The sequence below is a fragment of the Lagenorhynchus albirostris genome, chromosome 2, assembly GCF_949774975.1.
Source record: "Lagenorhynchus albirostris chromosome 2, mLagAlb1.1, whole genome shotgun sequence".
NCBI lineage: Eukaryota > Metazoa > Chordata > Mammalia > Artiodactyla > Delphinidae > Lagenorhynchus > Lagenorhynchus albirostris.
Window position 1 is genome coordinate 163,998,291 of NC_083096.1, and position 24,538 is coordinate 164,022,828.

A 24,538-nucleotide genomic window follows, 5' to 3' on the forward strand; every position below is an offset into this window, starting at 1 on the left:
CACGAAGCTATAGGTAAGGCTTTTCAGGAGGGTCCTTGTGGTAAGTTAAATGGGATCTCCTAATTTATTTGGAAAATAAATACAGAGATGTGTAAGGTTGGTATCAAAATATGGTTTGGTGATGGTTGACCTCATGGTCAGGTTATATTTCTGAATTACCGGTTCCTATATATAAATGGATTAATATCTACTAACAGGTGGGCTTGGCACAGATGGTACAGGCTTTACCTAAAACAATCCAGGACTTTTGGTCTAGATTAAGCTGGCCCCAACACGTCTCTCAATGGGCCACTTCCACCCCAGTCTGAATAATGAACTCTGCCTAGCCACCAGACTGGAAGCAAGTTTATTGGGGGAGGGGAATACCTGAAAGCAGATAATTGCCCACCATTTGGCACCATTCCTGCAGGCAGTCCATGCACTCTGACCTCAAGAGAACCTTAAGGAGTAATGTGCCTGTCACCTAAGAAGTTGGTTTTAGTAACTTTGGTGGTTAATCCTTAATCCCCAGGAGTGTAGACAACCCTACCTGGATAAATGATTATTGTTCAGAGATAAAATGGAACCTCATTCATCCCTCTCCTAACAGCTGGTCCCTTCATTTTCAAACTCAAATGGCTCAAATGAAGGCAGCAGTATCCCAGGAAGTATTCATAATTTCAGGAAACAGTTGATTACTAAAATCTTACAAATTTCAAAAAAGGTAAAAGTTCTTGAAGTAATCTTTTTTTAAAAAAGGAGTCTCTTAGCTCCCTCACAAAGCCCACTCTGGCTTGTGTCTTGTCCTGGCTACATCACGGCGGGGATCTCTGAAGACACTGTGTCCAGGGGCTGCCAGTGGCAGTCCATCAGCGCGTCGTACAGCTCCTCGCTCTGCTCCATGAACTCCTTGTTGGCCTCAGTCACATCCAGCTGTGGCATGGGGTCTGGAAGAGAAGCAAGGATGGGTTCAGGGGGCGCAGAGGGGAGAAGCACTCAGCAGCCACAAGAGACTCAGTACCCTCCTTCCTCGCGTGGGCTGACAGCACTGCCTTGCAGGCTTTCTATGAGGATGAAAACAGGGTAATGCATGGTTCACACTTGAACAGCATGAGTGTGAACCGCGTGGGTCCACTTGTATGCGGATTTTTTCAAGAGTAAATGCTACAGTATTACACTATCCACAGTTGGTTGAATCTGAAGATGTGGAGGAACAGGATAGGGAGGGCTGACTCTAGGTTACATGTGGATTTTTGACTTGTGAGGTTGGTAGGCGCCCCTAACTGTTGAGCTGATCAAGGGTCACCTGTACTCAGAATGTAACACATGTAATTAGAACTCAAATAATGGCGGCTGTTACTCCACATTTATTAAACACTACACATATCTCTAGCTGTCACATGCACCGGATTTTCTGGTGTGGTCCTGTTTTTCAGTTGGGGTTTGGAAAGTCTGATCAACAAAATAATCAAGAACAATGAATGTCTAATGAAAGAGCTATGTTCAAATACAGGAGCTGAAACACCAAGCCCTGTATTTTTAAACTCGTCTTTCTTGATTGCAATAGTGGCATTTGTTCACTAGAAATCATGACAAAATACATAATAGTTTTCTTTTTTTTTAAAACCCCTAACAAGTAAACTACCCTTAGGAGGGAACTGAAGATGAACCTCAGCTGCATCCAACTTGGATGAGTCTCACAAATAAAATGCTGAGTATTGAATGAAAGAACCAAGACAGTACAGACAGTACAATGGCACTGAAGTTCAAAAACAAGCAAAACCAAACCCTGCTACTTAGGGATGCATATCTATGTGATAAAACTATAAAGAGTTTTGTCCCCACAAAACCCAATACAGTAAGTAGTTTTCCTTAGCGGGGTTGGGGGTTGTGACTCTGGGAATGTTGGCAATGTTTCCACTTGACCTGAATGAAGGTTTCATGGGCATTTCATCATTACATATCAAACTATACATGTTTTGTCTACTTTTCCATGTACTTATATTTCACAATTCAAAAAGTTTAAAAGAATCCTCAGTTACTATGACTGATAACATTTTATATTTTCCTTTCAGTACTGTTGGTTTAAAATGCACACACCCAGGGCTTCCCTGGTGGCGCAGTGGTTGAGAGTCCGCCTGCTGATGCAGGGGACACGGGTTCGTGCCCCAGTCCGGGAAGATCCCACATGGTGCGGAGTGGCTGGGCCCGTGAGCCATGGCCGCTGAGCCTGCACGTCCGGAGCCTGTGCTCCACAGCGGGAGACGCCACAACAGTGAGGGGCCCGCGTACCGCAAAAAACAAAAACAAAAACAAAAATGCACACACCCAGGCCTTCCCTGGTGGTTAAGACTCCGTGCTTCCAAAGCAGGGGGCATGGGTTCGATCCCTGGTTGGGGAAGTTCCGCATGCCTAGGGTGTGGCCATAAATTAATTTAAAAAATAAAATGTACACACCCATTCATTAAAACATTTTAAAATTAACTGGAGAAATTAAAGACCTTAATAAAGAAATCCCACGTACTCTTACTGGAAGACAAATACAGATGGTCCTCGACTTAATGATGGTTTAACTCACGATTTTTCAACTTTACGATGGTAAAAAAGTGACACACATTCAGTAGAAACTGAATTTTGATCTTTTCCCGGGCTAGCGATGTGTAGTACAATATTCTTGTGACGCTGGGCAGCAGCAGTCACATGATCACGAGGGTAAACAAGTAATACACTGAAACTGTTGTTTTTCACTAGGATTACAGTATTCAATAAATTGAGAAAATCAACAGTTGATCATAAAATAGGGTTTATGTTAGATGATTTTGCCCAACTGTAGGTTAATGTTAAGTGTTCTGAGCCTGTTTAAGCTAGGCTAAACTATGACGTTCGGTAGGTTAGGTGTATTAAATGCATTTTTGACTTAATGTTAAGTCGAGGAAGACCTGTATTGTTAAGATGGCAATACTCCCCAAAGTGATCTACAGATTCAATGCGATCCCTATCAAAATCGCAGCTGCCTTTTTTTGTTGTTGCAGAAATTGACAAGCTGATCATTAAATCTGTATGGAAATGCAAGGCACCCAAAACAGCCTAAACAATCTTCAAAGATAAAAGCTACTAGAAAAAAATAGAAAGAATTTTTACAACTCAACAAAAAGACAACCCAATTTAAAAATGGGCAAAAAACTTGAATAGACATTTCTCAAAAAAAGATATACACGTGGCCGATAAACATACGAAAGTATGCTCAACGTCATTAGCCGTCAGAGAAGTGCAACTCTAACCATAATGAGATACCACTTCAAAGCCACTAAGATAGTTAAAATGAAAAATAACGACTGTTGGTGAGGATGTAGAGAAACTGGAATTCTCTTATGCTACTGGGAATGGAAATGTTCCAAGCCCTTTTGGAAAAGTTTGGCCATTTCTCAAATGGTTAAAAAGAGTTTACTACATGATCCAGCAATGCACTCCTAGGTATATACCCAAGAGTACTGAAGACTTTTCTATATCCACACAAAAACTTATACACGCATGTTCATAGCAGCATTATTCATGATACCAAAAGTGGAAACAACCCAAATGTCCATCAACAAAATGGATATCCATACAATGGAATATTATTCAACCATAAAAAGAAATGAATGACATGCTACAACATAGATGAATCTTGAAAACACTAAGTGAAAGAAGTGAAAGAAGCCATTCACAAAGGACCACACATCATACATGATTCCATTTATTTAAAATGTCCAGGATTGGTAAATCCAAAGTAGATGAGTGGTTGCCAGGGAAAGGATATTGGAGAGTGACTGCTAGGGGTTTCACAGGGTTTCTTCTGGAATTAGTGGTAATGGCTGCAAGACTTTGTGACTATTCTAAAAACTACTGAATTCTACACTTTAAAAGGGTGAATTTTATGTTATGTGAATTATATTCCCCAAAATAAAAAACACAAATCCCTAACTGGGATCTTCCTGTATATCCTATTTCAGGACTTTTTCCATTGAGAACATTTTCCTATGTCAATATTATTAGAGAAAGACATGATTTAATAAAACAAACAAAAAATCTTAAGAAAAACCTTACCGGACTTCCCTGTTGGCGCAGTGGTTAAGAATCCACCTGCCAATGCAGGGGACACGGGTTCAAGCCCTGGTCCAGGAAGATCCCACATGCCGCGGAGCAACTAAGCCCGTGCGCCACAACTACTGAGCCTGCACTCAAGAGCCCGCAAGCCACAACTACTGAGCCCGTGTGCCACAACTACTGAAGCCCGCGCACCTAGAGCCCGTGCTCCACAACGAGAAGCCACTGCAATGAGAAGCCCGCGCACCGCAATGAAGAGTAGCCCTCTCTCTGCAACTAGAGGAAGCCCGGGCGCAGCAACTAAGACCCAACGCAGCCAAAAATAAATAAATAATTTTATTAAAACAAACAAAAACCTTACTGTATTTGTTTAACAAATCCCCTATTATTAGATATTTATCTGTACTGATATCATTTTGGGATAAAATCTTTCAGGTAAAATTGATTCAATGGACATGAACATTATAAGAATTCTTTACAGAAACATAGTATATTTTAATTTGTATTTGATTACTAGTATTAGCAGTGTGATGGTTACATTTTATGTGTCAACTTGGTTAGGTTACTGGTGCCCAGTTTGGTGAAACACCAGTCTAGATGAAGATATTTTGTAGATGTCGTTAACATCAACAAATCAACTGACTTTAAGTAAAGATTACTCTCAATAACATGGGTGGGCCTTAGCCAATCAATTAAAGGCCTTAAGGCCTTAAACTCAAGGTTTCCCAAAGAAGGAATTCTACTTCTAGGCAGTAATACAGAAATTCTGCCTGAGTTTCCAGCTTGCTGGCCCACCTTACAGATTATAGATACGTATATCCTATTGGCTCTGTTTCTCTGGAGAACCTTGACTGACAAATAATGTATGTTTAAATTCTTTTTTCTTGTGGTTTATAGGCCATTTGTGCTTCTTTTCTATATTTTTTCCCCTTTTTTTATATATTTGTTTATTTTTGGCTGCATTGAGTCTTCATTGCTGCGAGCAGACTTTCTCTAGTTGAGGCGAGCGCACACTACTCATCGTTGCGGTGCGCGGGCTTCTCATTGCCGTGGCTTCTCTTGTTGCAGAGCACGTGCTCTAGGCACGCAGGCTCAGTAGTTGTGGCTCAAGGGCTTAGTTGCTCCGCAGCATGTGGGATCTTCCCGGACCAGGGCTCGAACCTGTGTCCCCTGCATTGGCAGGCGGATTCTTAACCACTGTGCCACCAGGGAAGTCCCTTCTTCTGTAAATTGTTTCCAGTTTTCTTGGCTACTCTTCTTTTTTTTTTTTTTGTGGGCCTCTCACTGCTGTGGCCTCTCCCGTTGTGGAGCACAGGCTCCGGACGCACAGGCTCAGCGGCCATGGCTCACGGGCCCAGCCGCTCCACGGCATGTGGGATCCTCCCGGACCGGGGCATGAACCCGTGTCCCCCGCATCGGCAGGCGGACTCTCAACCACTGCGCCACCAGGGAAGCCCTCAGCTACTCTTAAGAATCAACCAGTGAGTGCTGAATCAACCAGTCAGTGGTGAATCTTTTCACATAAGTACTGTGTCCGTTTCTGCCACCAGAGGGATATTTCTTTCTCTTGTAATTTTAATCTAAATTATGAGTTGAGGCTTTGAGCACGTACAGCGTCTCCATATGGAAACTCTAGTCACTCCACTCAGTGCAGGTATCAGCATATGGGAACAGACTAGCAAAGGGATCCACCAAGGGCAGGCATTTGTTTTCTTGTTGTTTTTCATTTGTTTGTTTGTTTGGGGTTGTTTTGGCCGTGCCACATGGTTTGCAGGATCTTAGTTCCCCGACCAGGGACAGAACCCAGGCCACGGCAGTGAAAGCCCCGAGTCCTAACCACTGGACCACCGGAGAATCCCCAAGGGCAGGCATTTGGGTGTGTGGAACTCTATGGACACACGTACAATAAAGCGCCCTTCCTCACTCTGGAGACTGGGCCTGGAGGATGGCCTGTTGAGCCAAGGGATAGATGAAGAAGGATGACAGTCCCTGCGGTGTCCCATCACTGTGTGGCTATTAGGTTGAAATGGGAGGTGTTAGGGAATTCCCTGGCGGTCCAGTGGTTAGGACTCCACGCTTTCACTGCCAAAGGTGCGGGTTCAACACCTGGTGGGGGAAGTAAGATCCCGCAAGCCATGCGAGGTGGCCAAGAAAAAAAAAAAGGGAGAAATTATAACTCTGTGGTAAAGAGCATGAAGTCTGGGGCAAGACTGCAGGGGTTCCAAGACAGTCCACCTCTTGCAACTATGCTGACCTTGAACAAGTAATTTAACTTCTCTACCTGTTTTCGCCTCTGTAAAATCAAGATAATTGTGGTACTTACCTCAAAGCCGTAGTGAAGGTAAAATGAGTTAATACATGTAAAGTGCTTAGAACAATGCCCTGCATATAGTACAACCTGTTAGCTATTATTAACTACCTAAGCTTCAGTTTTTCTTTTCTGTAGAATGGGGTTTATAACAGTGCCTACTCATCAAAGTGTTGACAGGCAGCAGTGCCTGGCACAAAATATGTTGGCTATTATTATACTATTAATGGACGAGAAAGAAATAGAAAAATTCTAAGGCGTTATACACAAATATTATTACAATCAGGATAATTTCTTTAAAAAGGAGGCAATGCAATGCTTCCTGCAGGACACGGTGAGAGACTGAGGATAGAAAGACAGGGACCCCAGGTTCAACCTTGCTTCTAACTCACTGTGTAACCCTGAGAAGAAAGCGAGGATCGCCAGCTCCCCATCCGCCAACTGGAGCTCAATGTCCTGCTCAGCCCACCCCTAGGGTCACTGCTGCCAGAATTAGATGACAGCACATAAGTGAGAGTGCTTTAAAATGCTATGAAGTATATATAATATTCCTATAGGTATAGTTTTTTAAAACATTTTAATGAATTATATGGCATTTCTCCCAATAGATATTAATATGATAATAGCTGTCCCTCCCACTAACAGATTTGCTTTATCCAATAGAAGATGTTTCTTCTGCTGGTCAACAGTTTAATCATTTGTATGAATCCCTCTAAATACATAATTGCGCTCTTGTTCCTCTTAGCAATTTTCCCATTAATATTTAAATAAGCTTACCTCCCAATTTGAAAATAAAAATTAAATTTGAAAAAAAAAATGCTACAAAGTAGACAAGTTTGTTTTTTGCCTGCAGATGTTTCCGTTAAAGGATATTTTGCTTACAGATCACACTTTTCCTATGACCTTCTCTTTCCTTTTTTTGTTTTAAAATGAATTTATTTATTTCATTTATTTATTATTTTTGGCTGTGTTGGGTCTTTGTTGCTGTGCGCAGGCCTTCTCTAGTTGTGGTGAGCGGGGGCTACTCTGCAGTGCGTGGGCTTCTCACTGCAGTGGCTTCTCTTGCTGTGGAGCACGGGCTCTAGGCACACAGGCTTCTGTAGTTGTGGCACGCAGGCTTCAGTAGTTGTGGCTCACGGGCTCTAGAGTGCAGGCTCAGTAGTTGTGGCGCACGGGCTTAGTTACTCCATGGCATGTGGGTATTCCTGGACTAGGGCTCGAACCCGTGTCCCCTGCATTGGCAGGTGGATTCTTAACCATTGCGCCACCAGGGAAGCCCCTGACCTTCTCTTAAAGAATAATTCTTAAAACAGACTTAGAAAAAGACTCAAAGTTTAAAATCTATCTGACATAAAGTTTTATTTACTTAGAAATCAATGTCTGATTTTATGACAACTGTTATTTTACTTCTTTAAACCTTAAACCTAACATCTGTTCAGAAACATGTTGAAAAAATCTTGTTTTTTATAATTTTGCAAACCTTAGAGACTCCTTTAAGAAGTACGAATATCTCATTTGAAAAAAACATTTGTCTAAAGGTTAGCAATTCCTCTGGTTTTCCTTTCTTTTTCTTCTGTTAAATTCAGTAAAAATCATAATAAACTTTTAATTTAAAAAAGTAATAATGGCTATTACTATGTAGAAAAATCAGGGGTGATTTTCAGTTTCTTCATAATACTTTACTGTATTTTTCAAACTTTCAATAACTATTACTTGAGTGAGAAAAACATGTAATTTAAAGATATATGGGAAAAAATTAAAACATGAAATGAAAAAAATGAATTTTACAAACTGAAACAAATATAAGGCAATGGTGTCTTTGCTACAGACCTATATCCTGTCAGGGCTCCCTCCCCTGTCAGTTGCTCCCCAGGGTGCTTTGAGATCTGCACTACCCCCTCGGGTGACACTCACATTTTACGCACTGAGTGAAGGGACTCCTTTCTTACCTTCCAATGCATCATCTCCAACTTCTTCGTATGTCTGCCAAGAGACCAGAGAGGTGGGTGAGAAGCATGGTGAAATCCTGGCCCATGACTAGGATTGTTTATTTTTAATAAGAGGAATTAAGCTGCTTCATCTTTCCTTCTGTTTTTTTCTGAAGCCCAAGCTCCCATCCTTACCCATCCCATCCTGGAGAATCACCCAGGTCTCTACAGGATGATGTAACCCAAGAGGCCCAGACCGGCCAAATCACGGTTACCTGCATGGTGCTCTGGGTATAGCCATACTGGGGATAACTGTAGCTGTAGCTGCCTGTGTTCTGGTCATAGCCCCACTGGGCATAGTAGTTCTGGTACTGCTGGTAATACTGGTTGTAGCTGTAACTGTACATTTGACTATATTCCACTGGCTTCACACGGCTCCTTAAAAGAAGAAAGAAATAAACAAATAAGCAAACATTTCCATAACACTATATGATCAGGGACTGTTCTGAGTGTTTTACGCAGATTAACTCATTTAATCCCTACAATGGTGCTATGCAGTAAATATACCATTATTCCTATTTTACAGATGAGAAAACTGAGGTACAGAGAGGTTACATCATTTGTCCAAAGTCACACAGCGAATAATAGATTCAAACCCACGCAGTCTGGTCCCAGAGCCTAGCTTTAACGATAGGAACTTTCAGGAATTCCCTGGTGGTCGAGTGGTTGGGACTGCACACTTTCACTGCCAAGGGCCTGGGTTCGATCCCTGGTCGGGGAACTGGGATCCTGTGGGCTATGCAGCACGGCCAAAAACAAAAAAAAAAGATGGGAGTTTTCAACGGTTAGGTTTGTCTCTCTTGTCAAACCTTGTTAGTACTGACTTTTCCCCTTCTCAAGATCTTAGAGGGCTGTTTTTCTGCCAGCCACAAAGGCTCAGGTGAACATAGCCTGGAGGATCTGGATTTATAATGATCCAAGAAGCATTTTAAATTACAAAATATCTTATCACCTTTTCCCTGCAAAAACATAAGAGAAGCGTTTTAGTAGCCTGGAACTGTAGTCAAAGCTACCGTTTATGGAGTAGGTACTTGAGATTTGTGCCCATTATTTTTTTTTTTAAAGATTTATTTATTTTTGGCTGCTTTGGGTCTTAGTTGCGGCACGCAGGATCTTCGCTGAGGCATGCAGGATCTTCCGTTGCGGTGCGCGGGCTTCTCTCTAGTTGTGGTGTGGGGGTTTTCTCTTCTCTAGTTGTGGCGCACAGGTTCCAGGGCACGTGGGCTCTGCAGTTGTGGTGCGCAGGTTCCAGAGTGCGTGCACTCTGTAGTTTGGTGCACGCGGGCTCTAGTTGCTGCACGTGAGCTCAGTAGTTGTGGCGCACGGGCTTAGTTGCCCCGTGGCATGTGGTATCTTATTTCCCTGACCAGGGATCGAACCTGTGTCCCCTGCATTGTAAGGGGGATTCTTTACCATTGGACCACCAGAGAAGTCCCCATGCCCATTATTTTTCATACATAGTTTCCTATTTTAAGTCCTGCAAAGCTCTGTGATACAGCTATTATTTATTATTCCCATTTTACAGATGAGAACACTGAGCCTCTGAAAAGTTAAGTGATTTACCCAAGACTACACAGAGGAATGAAGCCAAATTTAACTCCAAGGCTCACACTCCTACCACCACACCACTACATACAGCTCCTGCCCTGACAGACTCAAGACCCCTTGCCTGTCCCCCACTTCCTGCATTCACCAATCAAGGCTGAGGCCTAGGGTCAGCAGAAAGCTTTCTTCTCTGATTGCATGGCTATCCCAGCCACTGCTAACCAAAGACAGAATGTCAAACCTGCAAAGGATCCACTGCTTTCAAAAACGTAAAAAACCACGTGTGATGAGCTCTTCCCAAGTTCCTTGTGAGTTTAATGTCTGCCTGGTGAGCAGGACTCAGCCAGAGCAGTTAGACAGACCATATCTGATTTCCTTAGCATCACCTCCTGACGGGGTGGCTTGATGAAGTTTGACGGCACAGATTCCCTCTCCCCGCCCACTGCCAGGCTGGAAACTGCTAACATTCGCCTCCATGCTAACCCCCCACCCCGGCCATGTGTCCAAGGAGTCCACCTCCCTCCTGACATGTTCAGGTCACTAGAGGTACAGTCTCTCTGGCCTGCGTCTGCACACTTCTCTTCTGTTTCTCCACACTCAGCTCTTACAGGCTAACTCTCGAAGGGAACTCTTATCACCTTCAATTCCCAGTGCTTGAGGACCACTCCCCACAGGCAGGCATCAAATACTGACAATGTTCAGTGAAGAAACAGATGTAACAGAACATAAGCTCCCTGCAGAAGGGATTTTCTCTCGTTTATAGCTACAACTTCAAAGTCTAGGGTGGGGCTGCAGTTGTAGGGACTCATTATGGTTGACTGAATAAATGGTGACACAGCAGAAACAACCAAAATAGTGAACATCAGAGGAACTGCTAGACAGAATATACAATCAAAACAATATCTTGCAGCTATTAAAAATATTACAATGACGACGACTGTGCAACTCAATGGCAAAGTGTGTATAATGAGTAAACTGGGGAAGAAAAAGAGTGAGCACTGTTATTGTAATTTAAAAATGAATAAAGAGGGACTTCCCTGGTGGTCCAGTGGTTAAGGATCCACCATCCAATGGTCCAGTGGTTAAGGATCCACCATCCAATGCTGGGGACACGGGTTTGATCCCTGGTCGGGGAACTAAGATCCCACATGCCACAGGCAACTAAGCCCTCGTGCTCTAGAGCCTGTGTGCTGCAACTACTGAGCCCGCGTGCTCGGGAGCCTGAGGGCCACAACTAGAGTGAAGCCTGCGTGCTGCAATGAAGAGCCCATGAGCCGCAACTAAGATTCGATGAAGCCAAATGAATGAATGAATAAATAAATAAATTTTTTTTTATTAATGAATAAAGAAATGAATCTACCACATGTAAATTGACCCAAATATATGTAGTGTGTGTGTTTTTACATCTACATCTATATCTATATTTATACATCACAGAAGCTTATGGAGAAGCCTGGAAAGGAACTGAGAAATTATAAGCAGTCATTTTAGAGTAATGAGAACATTCCTTTCTTTTAAATATTTTCTTTAATGCTTTTATATACACAATAGAGCTCAGGGACTTCCCTGGTGGTCCACTGGTTAAGAACTGGTCTTGCAATGCAGGGGAGGACAGTTCAATCCCTGGTTGGGGCACTAGGATCCCACATGCCACACAGCAACTAAGCCCACGCACCACAACTACTGAGCCTGTGTGCCACAAATACAGAGCTCACACGCCGCAACTACTGAGCCTGCATGCCACAACTAGAGATCCCGTGCGCCGCAACTAAGACCTGATGCAGTCAATAAATAAATAAATAAATATTTTAAACAATATGGCTCAAAACAAATAATATTTGAAGGAGGGGAATCACTCAAGCTGATCTTCCATGTATTAAACATTGTTAAACCGCAAAGAGCCTCCAAATCTTTTGCTGCTTTAAAAAACATGGCCATTTGGAAGTTCTGCCCTAAGAGTGCAGCCACTTTTCTACTTTTAACACGGAGTTTCTCAGCCTTGGCAAAATTGACATTTGGATGGCGGGGGCAGATTGCTCTTTGTCACAGGGGCTGTCCTGTGCACTGTAGGATGTTTAGTAGCATCCCTGGCCTGTACTCATTAGATGCCAGCAGCACCTCTCCCCCAGTTGTGATAACCAAATCTGTCTTCAGGTGTTCCAATGACCCCTAGTTCAGAACCATTGCTTGAGCCAAAGGATGGAAGATTATATGCAGAGAAAAACTGTCTTACATCTGAGTAAAAAACCTGCTTGGAGTTGTAAGGAAAGAAGGGTTTTCTGCACAGAGTGACAGGTACAATAGTGATGTACATATTCTCTTGTGTTTGTATCATTAATTTTTTTGGCCGCACCACGCAGCTTGTGGGAATTCCCTATATCATGTTCCCTATATCATGAATTCTTAGCCACTCCCATAGCAAGGGACACTCATAAGAGGTCTGTAGGTTTCACTGATATAAAAAAGGCTAAAATTGGCTAAAAAGTGTAACTTTCTTCTTTCTGCTCAATTCTTATTAACTGTATGGATAAATTTTAACAGCAGCACTACTGGGCAAAGAGCAGGGACATTAAGTTTGCAGACCCAAACTGCTCTTCCAGCATTGCTACCAGCGACGTCTGAATGCATCTGCCTCCCCCAGTCATAGCTCTCTCCCCAGCTACGAGCTTCTGGAGGGGCAGGGTTATGCTAGCTCATCTCTAGCACCCAGCCTGGCAAATATCAGGCACTCATTATTTGTGGCCTGAACTGAATCTCCTGGCAGCCTCCCATTCAGCACGTGGACGCCCTGATTATCAACAACAGACGAGGCATGTGTGGGTGGGGATCAGTCCAGAAGCCCTCCCTGGCCCCCACGCCAGCGCAGAACTCACGCTTTAGGGATCGCCACACTCAGACGCACTGGTTTAGACCCCAGTCCAACTGCTCCCTGGCACTCTGTCAGGGCTCGCTTCTGTTCCAGCTCATCTGTGAATTTCACAAAACCATAGCCCCTGCAGAAGAAAAACACACACTATTTGGATCACAAGTGTGATGGAGGTAAAGCCTAAGAATGGAAAAGGGGCTGAGAAGGGAGAGAGTCCATCAAACCACATGGGCAGGGCTGAGAGCCCCATGAGCAGAGGGGTGCCACAGAGCCACGTGAGATTCAAGCACTGGAGGATCCCAAGATCTGCACAATTCCCACTTTCAGCTCATCAGTCTCTTCCATACCGTCCTGATAGGGTTTCTTCCCAAATAGTAGCTCACCTCCCAATCTACTTGAAAGTATTATTATTATCATTATGGTAGTAGCAGCAGTAGTAACAGTCATAGAAAGTCATTCAGCAAATATTTACCGAGTATGTTCGGTATTACACGAGGCACTGGGACCCAGCAGTCACAAGCAGGTGAGGTTCCTGCTCTCCTGAACGCATATTCCACTTGGGGGGTAAATGAATGATAACTAACATTTAATAACCATTTATTACTTCCCAGGCACTGTGCTGAGCATTTTCCCAGGATCATCTCATTAAACTGTCCAACAACTTGATGAAGGGAGTATCCACATCCTACTGAAGACAGAACCAAAGTTCAGAGAGGTTTAATAGCTTGCCCAAAGTCGTAGTAGAAGCAGGATTCAAATTCAAAGCCCAAGCTCATAACTAGTACTCAGATCAAGAAAGAACTTTTCCTGACAAATATTGTATGATCTCACTTATATGTGGAATCTAAAATATGATACAGATGAGCTTATTTACAAAACAGAAACAGACTCACAAACATAGAAAACAAACTTATGGTTACCAAAGGTGAAAGAGGGTGGGGGAGGGATAAATTGGAAGTTTGAGATTAGCAGATACAAACTACTATATATAAAATAGATAAACAAGGTCCTACTGTACAGCACAGGAAACTATATAAATATCCTATAATAAACCATAATGGAAAAGAATATGAAAAAGAATATATATACATATAAACCTTTCCTGAGGTCTTTCCACTTTTTTTTTTTTTTTTTTTTTTTTTTTGCCGTACGCGGGCCTCTCAGTGTTGTGGCCTCTCCCGCTGCGGAGCACAGGCTCCGGACGCGCAGACCCAGCGGCCATGGCTCACGGGCCCAGCCGCTCTGCGGCACGTGGGATCCTCCCGGACGGGGGCACGAACCCGTGTCCCCTGCATCGGCAGGCGGACTCTCAACCACTGCGCCACCAGGGAGGCCCTTTCCACTTTTAAAGTAACAATAATAAATAAAAGAAGAAACACCTATAAAGCATTTCCTATTGATTCATTTATATTACATCATTCAATCCTTAAACCACCCCACGAGAGATGCAGAAACTATTAATCAGTCCCGTTTCACAGATGAGGAAACAAGGTCAGAGGTTCAGTAACTTGTCTGCTGCATAATCCCTGGGCAGTACTGAGGCTGGGATTCATACCAGGCAGTTTAGCTCCAGAGCCTGTGCTCTTAACCACAATGCAACAGGGCCTCGTTACCACACCTCCATCTATGAGATAAATGCTGCAACCAACAGGGTAGGCATCAATAAAACGAAGGCCTTACTTAGACACTCCTGTCTGGTCCAAAACCACCTTGCCTCCCCGACAGGAAGGGTAGACTTTGACGAAGAATTCATACAGCATGCCATCATCCACATCTGGGGTCAGGTCCCCCACAAAGAGGGAGTACTCGGGGCTGAGAAGAGAGAACAAAATTCAGAGACAAAGACCAAAACTTTTGTTCTGATGAGCTCTTTTGGCCCATTCTAGGCAAATCTTTTCTGGGCCGCCTTAGGCAACAACACATCTGATGGGTCCTTGACCAGGTCCTAATCTGTTTCATCTGGCAGTCCTGGCAGAAGAGTTACGGAAGGAGTCCCCCGCCCCAAGTCGCTCACCCACTGTATAATGCCTGTCTGGCTTCAAGCATTACATGAGTGCAGACAGGGGCACACGTCAGAGGTGCTCAAAACATAAAACTACAGATTCTGTATTCACCGCATATTTTCAATTCAAATGGTGAAAGGCAGAGGGAAAATGAGAACTGAACCTTCTCTCCTCAAGATGTGCTAACATGAAATGCCTCAACTTTTAGGACAGGCGTCAGCAAACTTTTTCTATGAAGGCCATATAGTAAATATTTCAGGCTCTTTGGGGACACCTCTGGTCTCTATTGCTCTTTCTTTGTCTGTTTTCACAATCCTTTAAAAATGTAAAGAGGGGACTTCCCTGGTGGTCCAGTTCTTAAGACTCCACGCTTCCACCACAGAGGGGCGTGGGTTCGATCCCTGTCAGGGAACTAAGATCCCGCATGCCACGTGGCGTGGCATGGCATGGTATGCATGCATACATACATACATAAGTAAATATGTAAAGGGAGTTCCCTGGCAGTCCAGTGGTTAGGACTCCACACTCTCACTGCCAAGGGCCCAGGTTCAATCCCTGGTTGGGGAACTAGGATCCCACAAGCCGCACGGCACAGCCAAAAAAAAAAAAAAAAAAGTAAAAACCATCTTTATCTTGCAGGTGATAACAAAATTAGGCCACAGTTTGCCAACCCCTGTTCTAGAACAATTCTTTAAGAAAAAAAAAAAGCAAACATTATTATTTTATTTCAAGTTAAAGTCAGAATACACAAAAGGAAAAAGAAAACTAAAATTACCAATAACCCAACCACTCAAAGGCAATCACTAAGAACACTTTGATATATACTTCTTTTTTCTTTGGCTTCTTCTTTTGAATTTACAAAAATTGGATACGACTCGTTTTGTTTCTAGCATTTTTTTCACTTTTAGCATCTCACCAACGTCTTAACATATGAGTATTCTGCTATGGTACATTAACAGATACACAGCATTCCAAATAATGAACATATTGTAATTTAAACCCCTTCCCTATTATTAGATTACTTGGGTTTTCCCCCAATTTTGCCCACTATATGTAACACTTCAATGAATACTTTCTTTTACAATTTTTAATGGAGTATAGTTGATTTACAATGTTGTGCTAGTTTCTGGTGTACAGTGAAGTGAATCAGTTATCCATATACATATATCCACTCTTTTTTTAGATTCTTTCCCTATATAGGCCATTACAGAGTACTGAGTAGAGTTCCCTGTGCTACACAGTAGGTTTTTATTAGTTATCTATTTATAAATAGTAGTGTGTATATGTCAATCCCAATCTCCCAATTTATCCCTCCCTCCCCTTATCCCCTAGGAATCATAAGTTAGTTTTCTAAGTCTATGGCTCTACTTCTGTTTTGTAAATAAGTTCATCTGTATCCTTTCTTGAGATTCCACTGTGATATCATATGATATCAATGAACACTTTCAAGGCTAACCTTTACACACATCAATGAATAAACTCTGAAAAGCAGAATTACAGGTTCAAAGGGTACAACTCTATCTAAAGCTTTTGATACATTGTTTTCAAGCTTTCAGACAGCAGTCTGGAATGCTCAATCAATTTATGTTGCTACAACAGGTTGATTCTTACTGAATAAAATGTCAATACTGTGAGCAGTCATGGGACTAGGGGAGGGACCAAATATAGAGAAGACATGGGCCCTGACTGGAAGCAAACTGGAAGCGTCCACCAATAGGGATGGGAGGGGGTCGACCTTAGGAGGGAGGCAAAGCAGGGCCAAACTCAGCTCCCCATTCTCCTCTTTGGGAGTGACCAGCACAGTGACGCATCTTGTCTCTATCTAGACATTTCCTGGGACTTGAAGCTACCTTGTGGCTACTCTGTACTTACCTGTTATCTGGCTGTTTCCCATAAGTGGCATAGTTCAGTTTAAAACGTTTTGCCTGGAAATTCAAAAGCAAACAAACTAAAACAGAGAAAGGTGTTTTAAGAGTCAAACAATATTCGAAAAAAACTGAAATAAATTACCTTGGCCAAAATATCTCCCCCTCTCTAAGCCTCAGCTTTTTCTCCTGTATAAAAGGAGGGGGTTGCACGGATGACCGCTAAGAGCACTGCCAGCTCCGTGGCCCTATGAGCCCAGGTGTGCCAACGCGGTGCAGCTGTAAGCTAAGTAACTGTGCGAAGAGCAGAATTGGCTCTCTTGACAGTGTCCTCACTGCTGCCAGCCTGTTCTGCTTTCTCAAGCAAGAGGTCTAGAGTTTCAAGTCTTCCGTTATGGAGGCAGCAGTGCAGAGTGAAAAGGGAATGGATTTTAGAGGCAACCAATCTTCAGTTTGCATCCTGGCTCTGCTACTTACTACCTGTGTTGCCTTGGGTAAGTTATTCCGTTTCCCTGTGATTCAGTTTCCTGGTCTGTCAAAGATAACAACGCCTACTGTTTAGGGTTGTTACAGGATTAAATACAATATACAGTTGGGATTCAATAAATGAGTTATCAATAACGATAAAAATGGTGACATCATCATTATCTCAGCGTCCTTACAGGTGTGGCTCCTGGAAGGGGTTTCCCGTTGATTTTATGCAAACACTTCTCAGCTGTGGCCAAATCTGCGAATTCTACAAAGCAGTAGCCAGCTGGGATCCTGGAAAGAAAACAGAAAAAGAGAATGGTTAAAGATGTGATACCCAGATGAGAGACTGAGCCTGGGCCTGAAGGGAGGAAAAAATCCTTTTCTAATCAGAGCCCATACTATTAATGTTTACTATGCAATCCAATCAAACCTTTAGATCTAATGTCCAGTTTATAGGAAATATTAGGAACAGAACAAGTAAAACACCACCACAAGGAAACAAATCCAGAATGCAGGACCAGAATCCAGAATGTAGAACCTTATGTAAGGCAATCTTACGTCTTTAAAAAGTCAGTGCTCTGAGAAAAGAAAGAAGTGGGCTTTTCCACATTAAAAAGAGACAAAAGAACTAAATGCAATACAGGATCTGATCTCTGACTGGATCCTAATTCATTAAAAAAAAAACAAAAAAAAAAACAAAAAAAAAAGCTATAAAATGTATTCTGGGGACAATCATAAAAATTTAAATGTAGACTGACCATTATGTGGTATTAGGGAATCATTAATTTTGTTAATGTGATATGAGCATTGTTGGTATGTAACAGAATGTCCAGTTATTGGCAATGTATATTCAAATATTTAGCAGTGAAATGTCATAATGCCTGTAATTTACTTTCATATGGTTCAGCAAAAAAAAAATCTACCTATCTAAATCTATCTTTATAGACAGGTAGATAAGAAAAATATGGCAACATATTAACAATTTTTGAAATTAGGTGTTGAGGGACTTCCCTGCACAGTGGTTAAGAATCTGCCTGCCAGTGCAGGGGACATGGGTTCGAGCCCTGGTCCGGGAAGATCCCACATGCCACGGAGTGAGTAAGCCCATGCACCACAACTATGGAGCCCACATGCCACAGCTACTGAAGCCCGCACGCCTACAGCCCGTGCTCTGCAACAAGAGAAGCCACCGCAATGAGAAGCCCGCACACCACAACGAAGAGTAGCCCCTGCTCGCCGCAACCAGAGAAAGCCCGCGGCAGCAAGGAAGATCCAAGGCAGCCAAAAATAAAGTAAATAAATAAATTTACAAAAAAAAGAAAAAGAAATTTGGGGGTGGCTGTATGAGATTTCATTGTACTCTTCTTTCTACATTTGTTTTAAACTTTTCATAATTTAAAAGGTTTTTTGGATTACCTACCACCGGCCAGGCTGATACAGAGTTGAAGAACATGGTTCCTATTTAGAAACTTGAAATCTATTTGGACAACGTAAATCTATGGACCTTACCTAATTGGGGGATGTCTGTGAGATTCCTAGTGTTCTATTTTTTAAAGCATCACTAAGAGACATATGTAGGAGGATGTGGCTAGATCCTCTGACATCCCTTCCCCCTAAGAGATTTATACTGAAAACAGTTAATTTTCCTCAACTGCCTCCTTAAAGCTATCACCAGTGAAATAAACCAGACTTCTCTGGAACTATGATACTCAGTTCAAATAACCTTCTGGACACCAAGCCAAAAGGTATGGGTAAGGGCAGTACCTGAGCCCAAGGATCTCAGAACACAGTCTATGAGCTCCATAAATGTTGACGCTTAGAGGAATGGTGGGCCAACTCTGTGCCTTCTGTCTTGTGTGTGCTAGAATCTTAAGGCTCACAGATATAAAGACCACCACCAGTAAGAGCTGAGCATTACTGAGCACCCACTGCGGTCCAAGCACTGTGCTAGCCACTTCACATGCACCATCTCATCTAATCCTCACATAACTCTGTGAGGGAATGAAACCATTGCTCCTATTTCGATGTGGAGACTGAGATTTAGGATTATACAATATGCCTTAAACCACACAGCTGGTATGTGCCAAAGGCTGGATTTGAATTCAGGACAGTCTGAACATTTTATTTTGAAGAATTCCAAATATAAAAATTGAAAGAATTGCATAGCAAACACCATATATATATACCCACCACCTACAATTAACATTTTATTATACCTACTTTATCACATAACTATCCATCCATCCATGCCCCTACCCATTTATCATCCTTATTTTCTGATACATTTCGAAGTAAGTTGCAGATATTGGTATACTTCCCTCAATTACTTTAACATGCTTATTATTAACTAGAGTTCAATGATTTAGTTTTTTCCTTTTAAGGTTAAATTTACATGCAATGAAATGCACATATTCTTCAAGATGCTGAGTTCTTTCCACCAGATTAATTTTGTGTATTTTAGAACTTTATGTAAATGCAGTAAGGCTTCTTTAATTTAGCATAATGTTTTTAAGATTCATTCATGTTGTCACTATATTAGTAGTCTGTCCCTTTTTATTGCTAAGTGGTATTTTATTGTATGAATATACCAGTATTTATTTATCTATTTACCTATTCATGGATACTTGGACTGCAGTTTGGGGCCACTGTCCAATGTGCTACGCACATCCTTTTTCAAGTCCTTTTTCTGGTAGATGCATGTTTTCATTTCTCTTGGGTAAACACCTAGGACTAGGGACTTCCCCAGTGGGCCAGTGGTTAAGATTCCCCACTCCCAATGCAGGGGGCCCAAGTTCAATCCCTGGTCAGGGAAATGAAAGAAAAAAAAAAAAAGAGCCCACATGCCACGATGAAGATCTCACACATGGCAACTAAGACCCAGCGCAGCCAAATAAATAAATGGATGTTTTAAATATATATATATATATATATATATATATAAATACCTAGGACTACACTTGTTGTGCCATATGGTGGTAGGTGTATTTAAGAAACTGCCAGGGAATTCCCTGGTGGTCCAGTGGTTAGGACTCGATGTTTTCGCTGACAGGGCCCAGGTTCAATCCCCGGTTGGGGAACTAAGATCCTGCAAGCCGTGCGGCATGGCCAAAAAAAAAAAAAAGAAAAAAGAAAACTGCCAGACACTTGTCCCCAGGGGTCATACCATTTTATAGTCCCACCAGTGATGAGAGACATGGCTGCTCCACATATGACTGCATTCTTTTTTTTTCTTTGTTGAATTTTAAAAATTGTCGTTGAGTATACAAAACATAAAATGTACCATTTTAACCATTTTTAAGTATACAGTTCTGTGGTATTAAGTACATTCACATTGTTTTGCAACCAATCACTATATCCTTCCTTTTTTATTTAAGCTTTAATTTTATTTATTCTTGGCTGCATTGGGTCTCCGTTGTTGCACACCGGCTTTCTCTAGTTGCATCAAGCGGGGGCTTGTCTTGTTGAGGAACACGGGCTCTAGGCATGCGGGCTCAGTAGTTGTGGTGCACAAGCTTAGCTGCTCCGTGGCATGTGGGATCTTCCCAGACCAGGGATCCAACCCACGTCCCCTGCATTGGCAGGCGGATTCTTATCCACTGCGCCACCAGGGAAGTCCCCAATCACTATATTCTTAAGCACTATGCTCTGCTGCATATTATTTTTTCCTGGGTCTTACCTTTTTCCTGTATTTTCTCAGTTCCTGGTTTTTAATTTACGTTTATTTATTTTACAGTATTCTTATACGCCACTTCAAAGTCTTTGTCATATGACACAGAATGCACATGTAATGTGTCTGTAAATGCCACCATAAAAAATCAGCTAGAGTTTAGTAATCAATGGTATGAAAGGATAATTCCAATTCTTAATGAAGATTAAAATATGAGAACCTATATCACTGTTTTAAAAAGAATAAAGTATTACAGAATGTATTTTCATGCCAGTAGCTGATTATCGGGGTTTTCTGTCTGCAGGGACAAGAAGAAAAACATTTAGGCCAGCATGCTCTACCAGTCAGAAAATCCGTCCCTGGGTACCGGGGTTCTGAATACACAAAGTACCTGTTCACCAAACAGCCAAAAACCTGGCCACATTTCGTATCTCTCACCTGTATTTTTCAACTATTTGACATTTTAGCAAGCTGCTTTAGTACTTGGCACAGAGTAGATGCTCAATAAACACTGTCAAATTGATAAAGGAATCCTGTTATTTCTAACTAGAACCCTAAGGAAACCTAAGCTCCTAAGAGAGAAAGAAGAAACTGGAGGCAATAGAGCACTTCTATCTGAAAGTATTCTCTGCATTTCGTTTTGTATACTTATTTATTACCTCATTCCCCCATTAGCATGTAGTAAACTCCACGAGAGGAGGGACTACGTCTGGCTAGTTTCAGCCATGTATCCAGGGAATCTAGAACAGCAGCACATAGGTAGCATCTTATTCACATAAGAGTTAAGGGCACTCATGAGCTTTGAGAACAGAGCTGAGTTACAGTCCTGGCTTCTCATTTAAAAGCTGTGTAACTTTAAGACAGTTGTTAAGCTTCTCTAATAACAGTACTTAGCTCAGAGGTTTTTGTGATTTTAAAGTGCTTATTACCTAGCAGATCATAATCTGTTTATATTTACCAAGCATATACCATATGCCAGACATCGTTCTAAACGCTGAATGTGAATTAGTGGCACTTAATCCTCACCAGAACTCTATGAGGTAGGTGCTTTTATTATCTCCATTTTTACAGGCAAGGTGAAGAGGAAGAGGTTAAATAACTTGATCAAGGTCACACAGTAGACAGAGCTTTCAAAACCAGTCTGGCTCGAGTCAGCAATACGCTATACGTCCTCTTAACAAACCCCCAAATGCTTATATCATTACAATAACATTATTAGGGGTGAGAAGCCCCGACTCTTGCGATGTTTACCTTCTCCTGAATGACACTTGCAGCGCGATCTACTGAGGAGACCTGAGGCTGAGACGGAAGGAGAGAACATACCCAGTGAGGCGGTTTCGGATAATTTTGACGCTCATCACGGTCTCCCCCATGGTGGCAAAGGCTCTGGAGATGAAGTTCTCATCCATGTAGGGTTCCAGCTGCGTAAACACAAGAGCAGAGCGGCTCAGGTCAGCATCCAGGCTCCTCATTCCCGCATCCGGAGCCCCTCCCCCTCTGCCCGGGGTTTGCTGCACGCTGCGGGCGGGAGTGGGGTGGGGTGAAGAGGCTTCCGTCTGCGGTGTGATCTGAAGCCTGCGTTCCCAGTCCCCTGCCTTCCTTCCCTTCAAATTTACTCCTTTGAGGAAGTCTCCCCTTTGGATTTAGGAACCCCATCCCTCCAGTCCTACAACCACGGGCGCTCTTCAATCCTTGGGATTCCTCTCATTCTATCCGCCCAAAGACCCACCCTCTTTCCCTGGCGTGAACCCAGGCGGGGCCCCAGGGCCCCTCCCACTCCGAATCAGCCCCTTCACCTAGATGCTGGGACCCGCTTTGGAGTCACCTAAGAGAACTCCCCCGCCCATTCACTTCCACCCTTTTGGGATCCGAGGACCCTCCTCCTCAGTCCCTTTCTCCCTCGTGACACTAAGATTCCTGCTCCGCAGACCCGGGCGGCCGCCCTCACTCACGTCGCCCATCCACAGGCTTGCCGCCATGCCCGAGGCCCCGCCAGGACTTCGCCGGCCACAGAGGCTAGCGCGGACGCCGGGCCGCCGAGCCGGAACCTCCACAGAGCATGCGCCTCCGACGCCTTCTGCGCACGCTCCGCAACTCGGCGCCCAGGGCCGCGCCCACTTGCCGCTCGGGGGTCTTGCGGGATCCCTGTGGGCGGGTCTCAAGACTGGAGCCTGCAGGATGGGGCGGGGCAGACACTGCCTGGCGTTGGATGGTGAGTGGCGCGGGTGAGGGGCTTTCTCGGGTTTCTTTCTGATTTTATTTAAACACACACGTACATATAAAATTACAGAAGTAATTTTACGCTCGTTGTAAAAAATTGCAAGTATAAGCACATTTTTTTTTAACAAGTGAAAGATCCCCTTTGGGAACCTGGACGATTCAGTCCCACTAACTCTGTGTGACGTCAGGCAAATTACCGACTGGCCCGCCCCAGCCACCCCTTCACCCCGCATTTCCCAGTTTGCAAGACATTTCTGTTGACGCTGCAATGGGATTCTTTCACCATTCCCGTGTATAGCCCCGGGGTGCGGGGAGGGTAGAGTTAAAGTGAGTGTAAATTGGGGTAACCCTGTCTTCTCAACCAGTCAAATCAATCCCCAAGTCTTGTCACTTTCTTGCGTCCACATCCCCTACACTAATCCAAACTGCCAGTTCTAACCTGTCCCGGAACAGTGACCTGCTATAGAAGGCCCTCAAGTAAACACGGATAATCCTGACAATTCGACTCCTAATCTGGGAGTGTCCCAGGCTTTAGCCTCAGTTTGATACCCATTTCTCAGAATGTGAAGCTTCTGTAGGTGGTAATTGTCATCTCCCATAGTGAAGGTCATCGCAAGTGCCTGAGGATCCATTTCTGGGGCTCCCTCTGGGTTGGTATAGGCCACCTCGGCCCTTCCTTACCAGCTTATACACCCCAAACTTGGGATGTTGGGCCCCAAAGTCAGGCACTCATGAGTCTAAAGTCTTGGATCCAACCACAAGTTGCCAAATTCCAGCTTTATCCTATCCACTGCCATAGTAGTGTAGTGGTTGGGTGCTTTGGCTATAGATTTGAACAAACGGAGCCCAAATCCCAGTCCCCTCTCACTAATTATTTTGGCAGGTTATTTAAACTCTGAGACTAACGTGGATAATAACAGTGCTTACCTCATACCATGTTTGTTGTGAGGATAAAATGAGAAGTAGGGAAAAACACTTGCCCTAATGCCTGGCTTCCAGTAAGTTCTCCAACATGGCAGTTGGAGGCCTTCAAATTGTAACTGGTAACTCTTTTATTTAGTACTATTTGCCAGCCCCTGTGCTGTGCTCTTTGCTTACCATTTTTAAAATTTATTTTACTGGGCTTCCCTGGTGGTGCAGTGGTTGAGAGTCCGCCTGTCGATGCAGGGGACAAGGGTTCGTGCCCCGGTCTGGGAGGATCCCACATGCCGCGGAGGCTGGGCCCGTGAGCCATAGCCACTGAGCTTGCGTGTCCGGAGCCTGTGCTCTGCAACGGGAGAGGCCACAGCAGTGAGAGGCCCGCGTACCGCAAAAAAAAAAAAAAAAAAAAAAAAAAAAAAATTATTTTACTTATGGAAGATTTTTAAATGTTTATTTTTAATTTAGAATGTAAGCTTTATCAGACAGGATTCCTTGTTCACGCTTTCTAATCAAATTCCCACAACCATGTCTGGGATATGGTAGGCACTGAAAAAAAAATTTTGAATTTATGTCAAACGATAAACAGTTGTCCCTTACCCCATCTATCCCTATTCCCAAC

At 43.2% G+C, this 24,538-nt stretch overlaps 1 protein-coding gene across 2 annotated transcripts; it reads right to left on the reverse strand.

Annotated features, from left to right (window-relative positions):
• Positions 1-41: 41 nt before the first annotated feature.
• On the reverse strand, positions 42-22,869 carry TRNAU1AP (tRNA selenocysteine 1 associated protein 1). Of its 2 annotated transcripts, XM_060140836.1 has the most exons (9): positions 22,731-22,869; positions 22,102-22,199; positions 17,303-17,402; positions 16,648-16,700; positions 14,453-14,584; positions 12,780-12,899; positions 8,577-8,739; positions 8,323-8,356; positions 42-926 (listed from the first exon to the last, which is right to left on the reverse strand). In XM_060140836.1, the coding sequence occupies exons 1-9, from the start codon at positions 22,755-22,757 to the stop codon at positions 790-792; spliced, it is 864 nt and encodes a 287-aa protein (XP_059996819.1). In that variant the 5' UTR covers positions 22,758-22,869; the 3' UTR covers positions 42-789. The 2 variants fall into 2 exon arrangements, with proteins under 2 accessions (XP_059996819.1, XP_059996820.1); XM_060140837.1 differs by lacking the exon at positions 12,780-12,899.
• Between the last annotated feature and the right edge of the window lie 1,669 nt (positions 22,870-24,538).

Excerpts from the sequence above, each read along its gene's own strand:
- TRNAU1AP (XM_060140836.1), bottom strand. The coding sequence starts at position 22,757 with ATGGCGGCAAGCCTGTGGATGGGCGAC. Across the intron at positions 17,403-22,101 it reads ATCCGAAACCGCCTCACTGG|GATCCCAGCTGGCTACTGCT; the intron begins GTATGTTCTCTC and ends TTTTCTTTCCAG. Across the intron at positions 8,740-12,779 it reads AGTGTGGCGATCCCTAAAGC|GAGCCGTGTGAAGCCAGTGG; the intron begins GTGAGTTCTGCG and ends TCTTCTTTTAAG.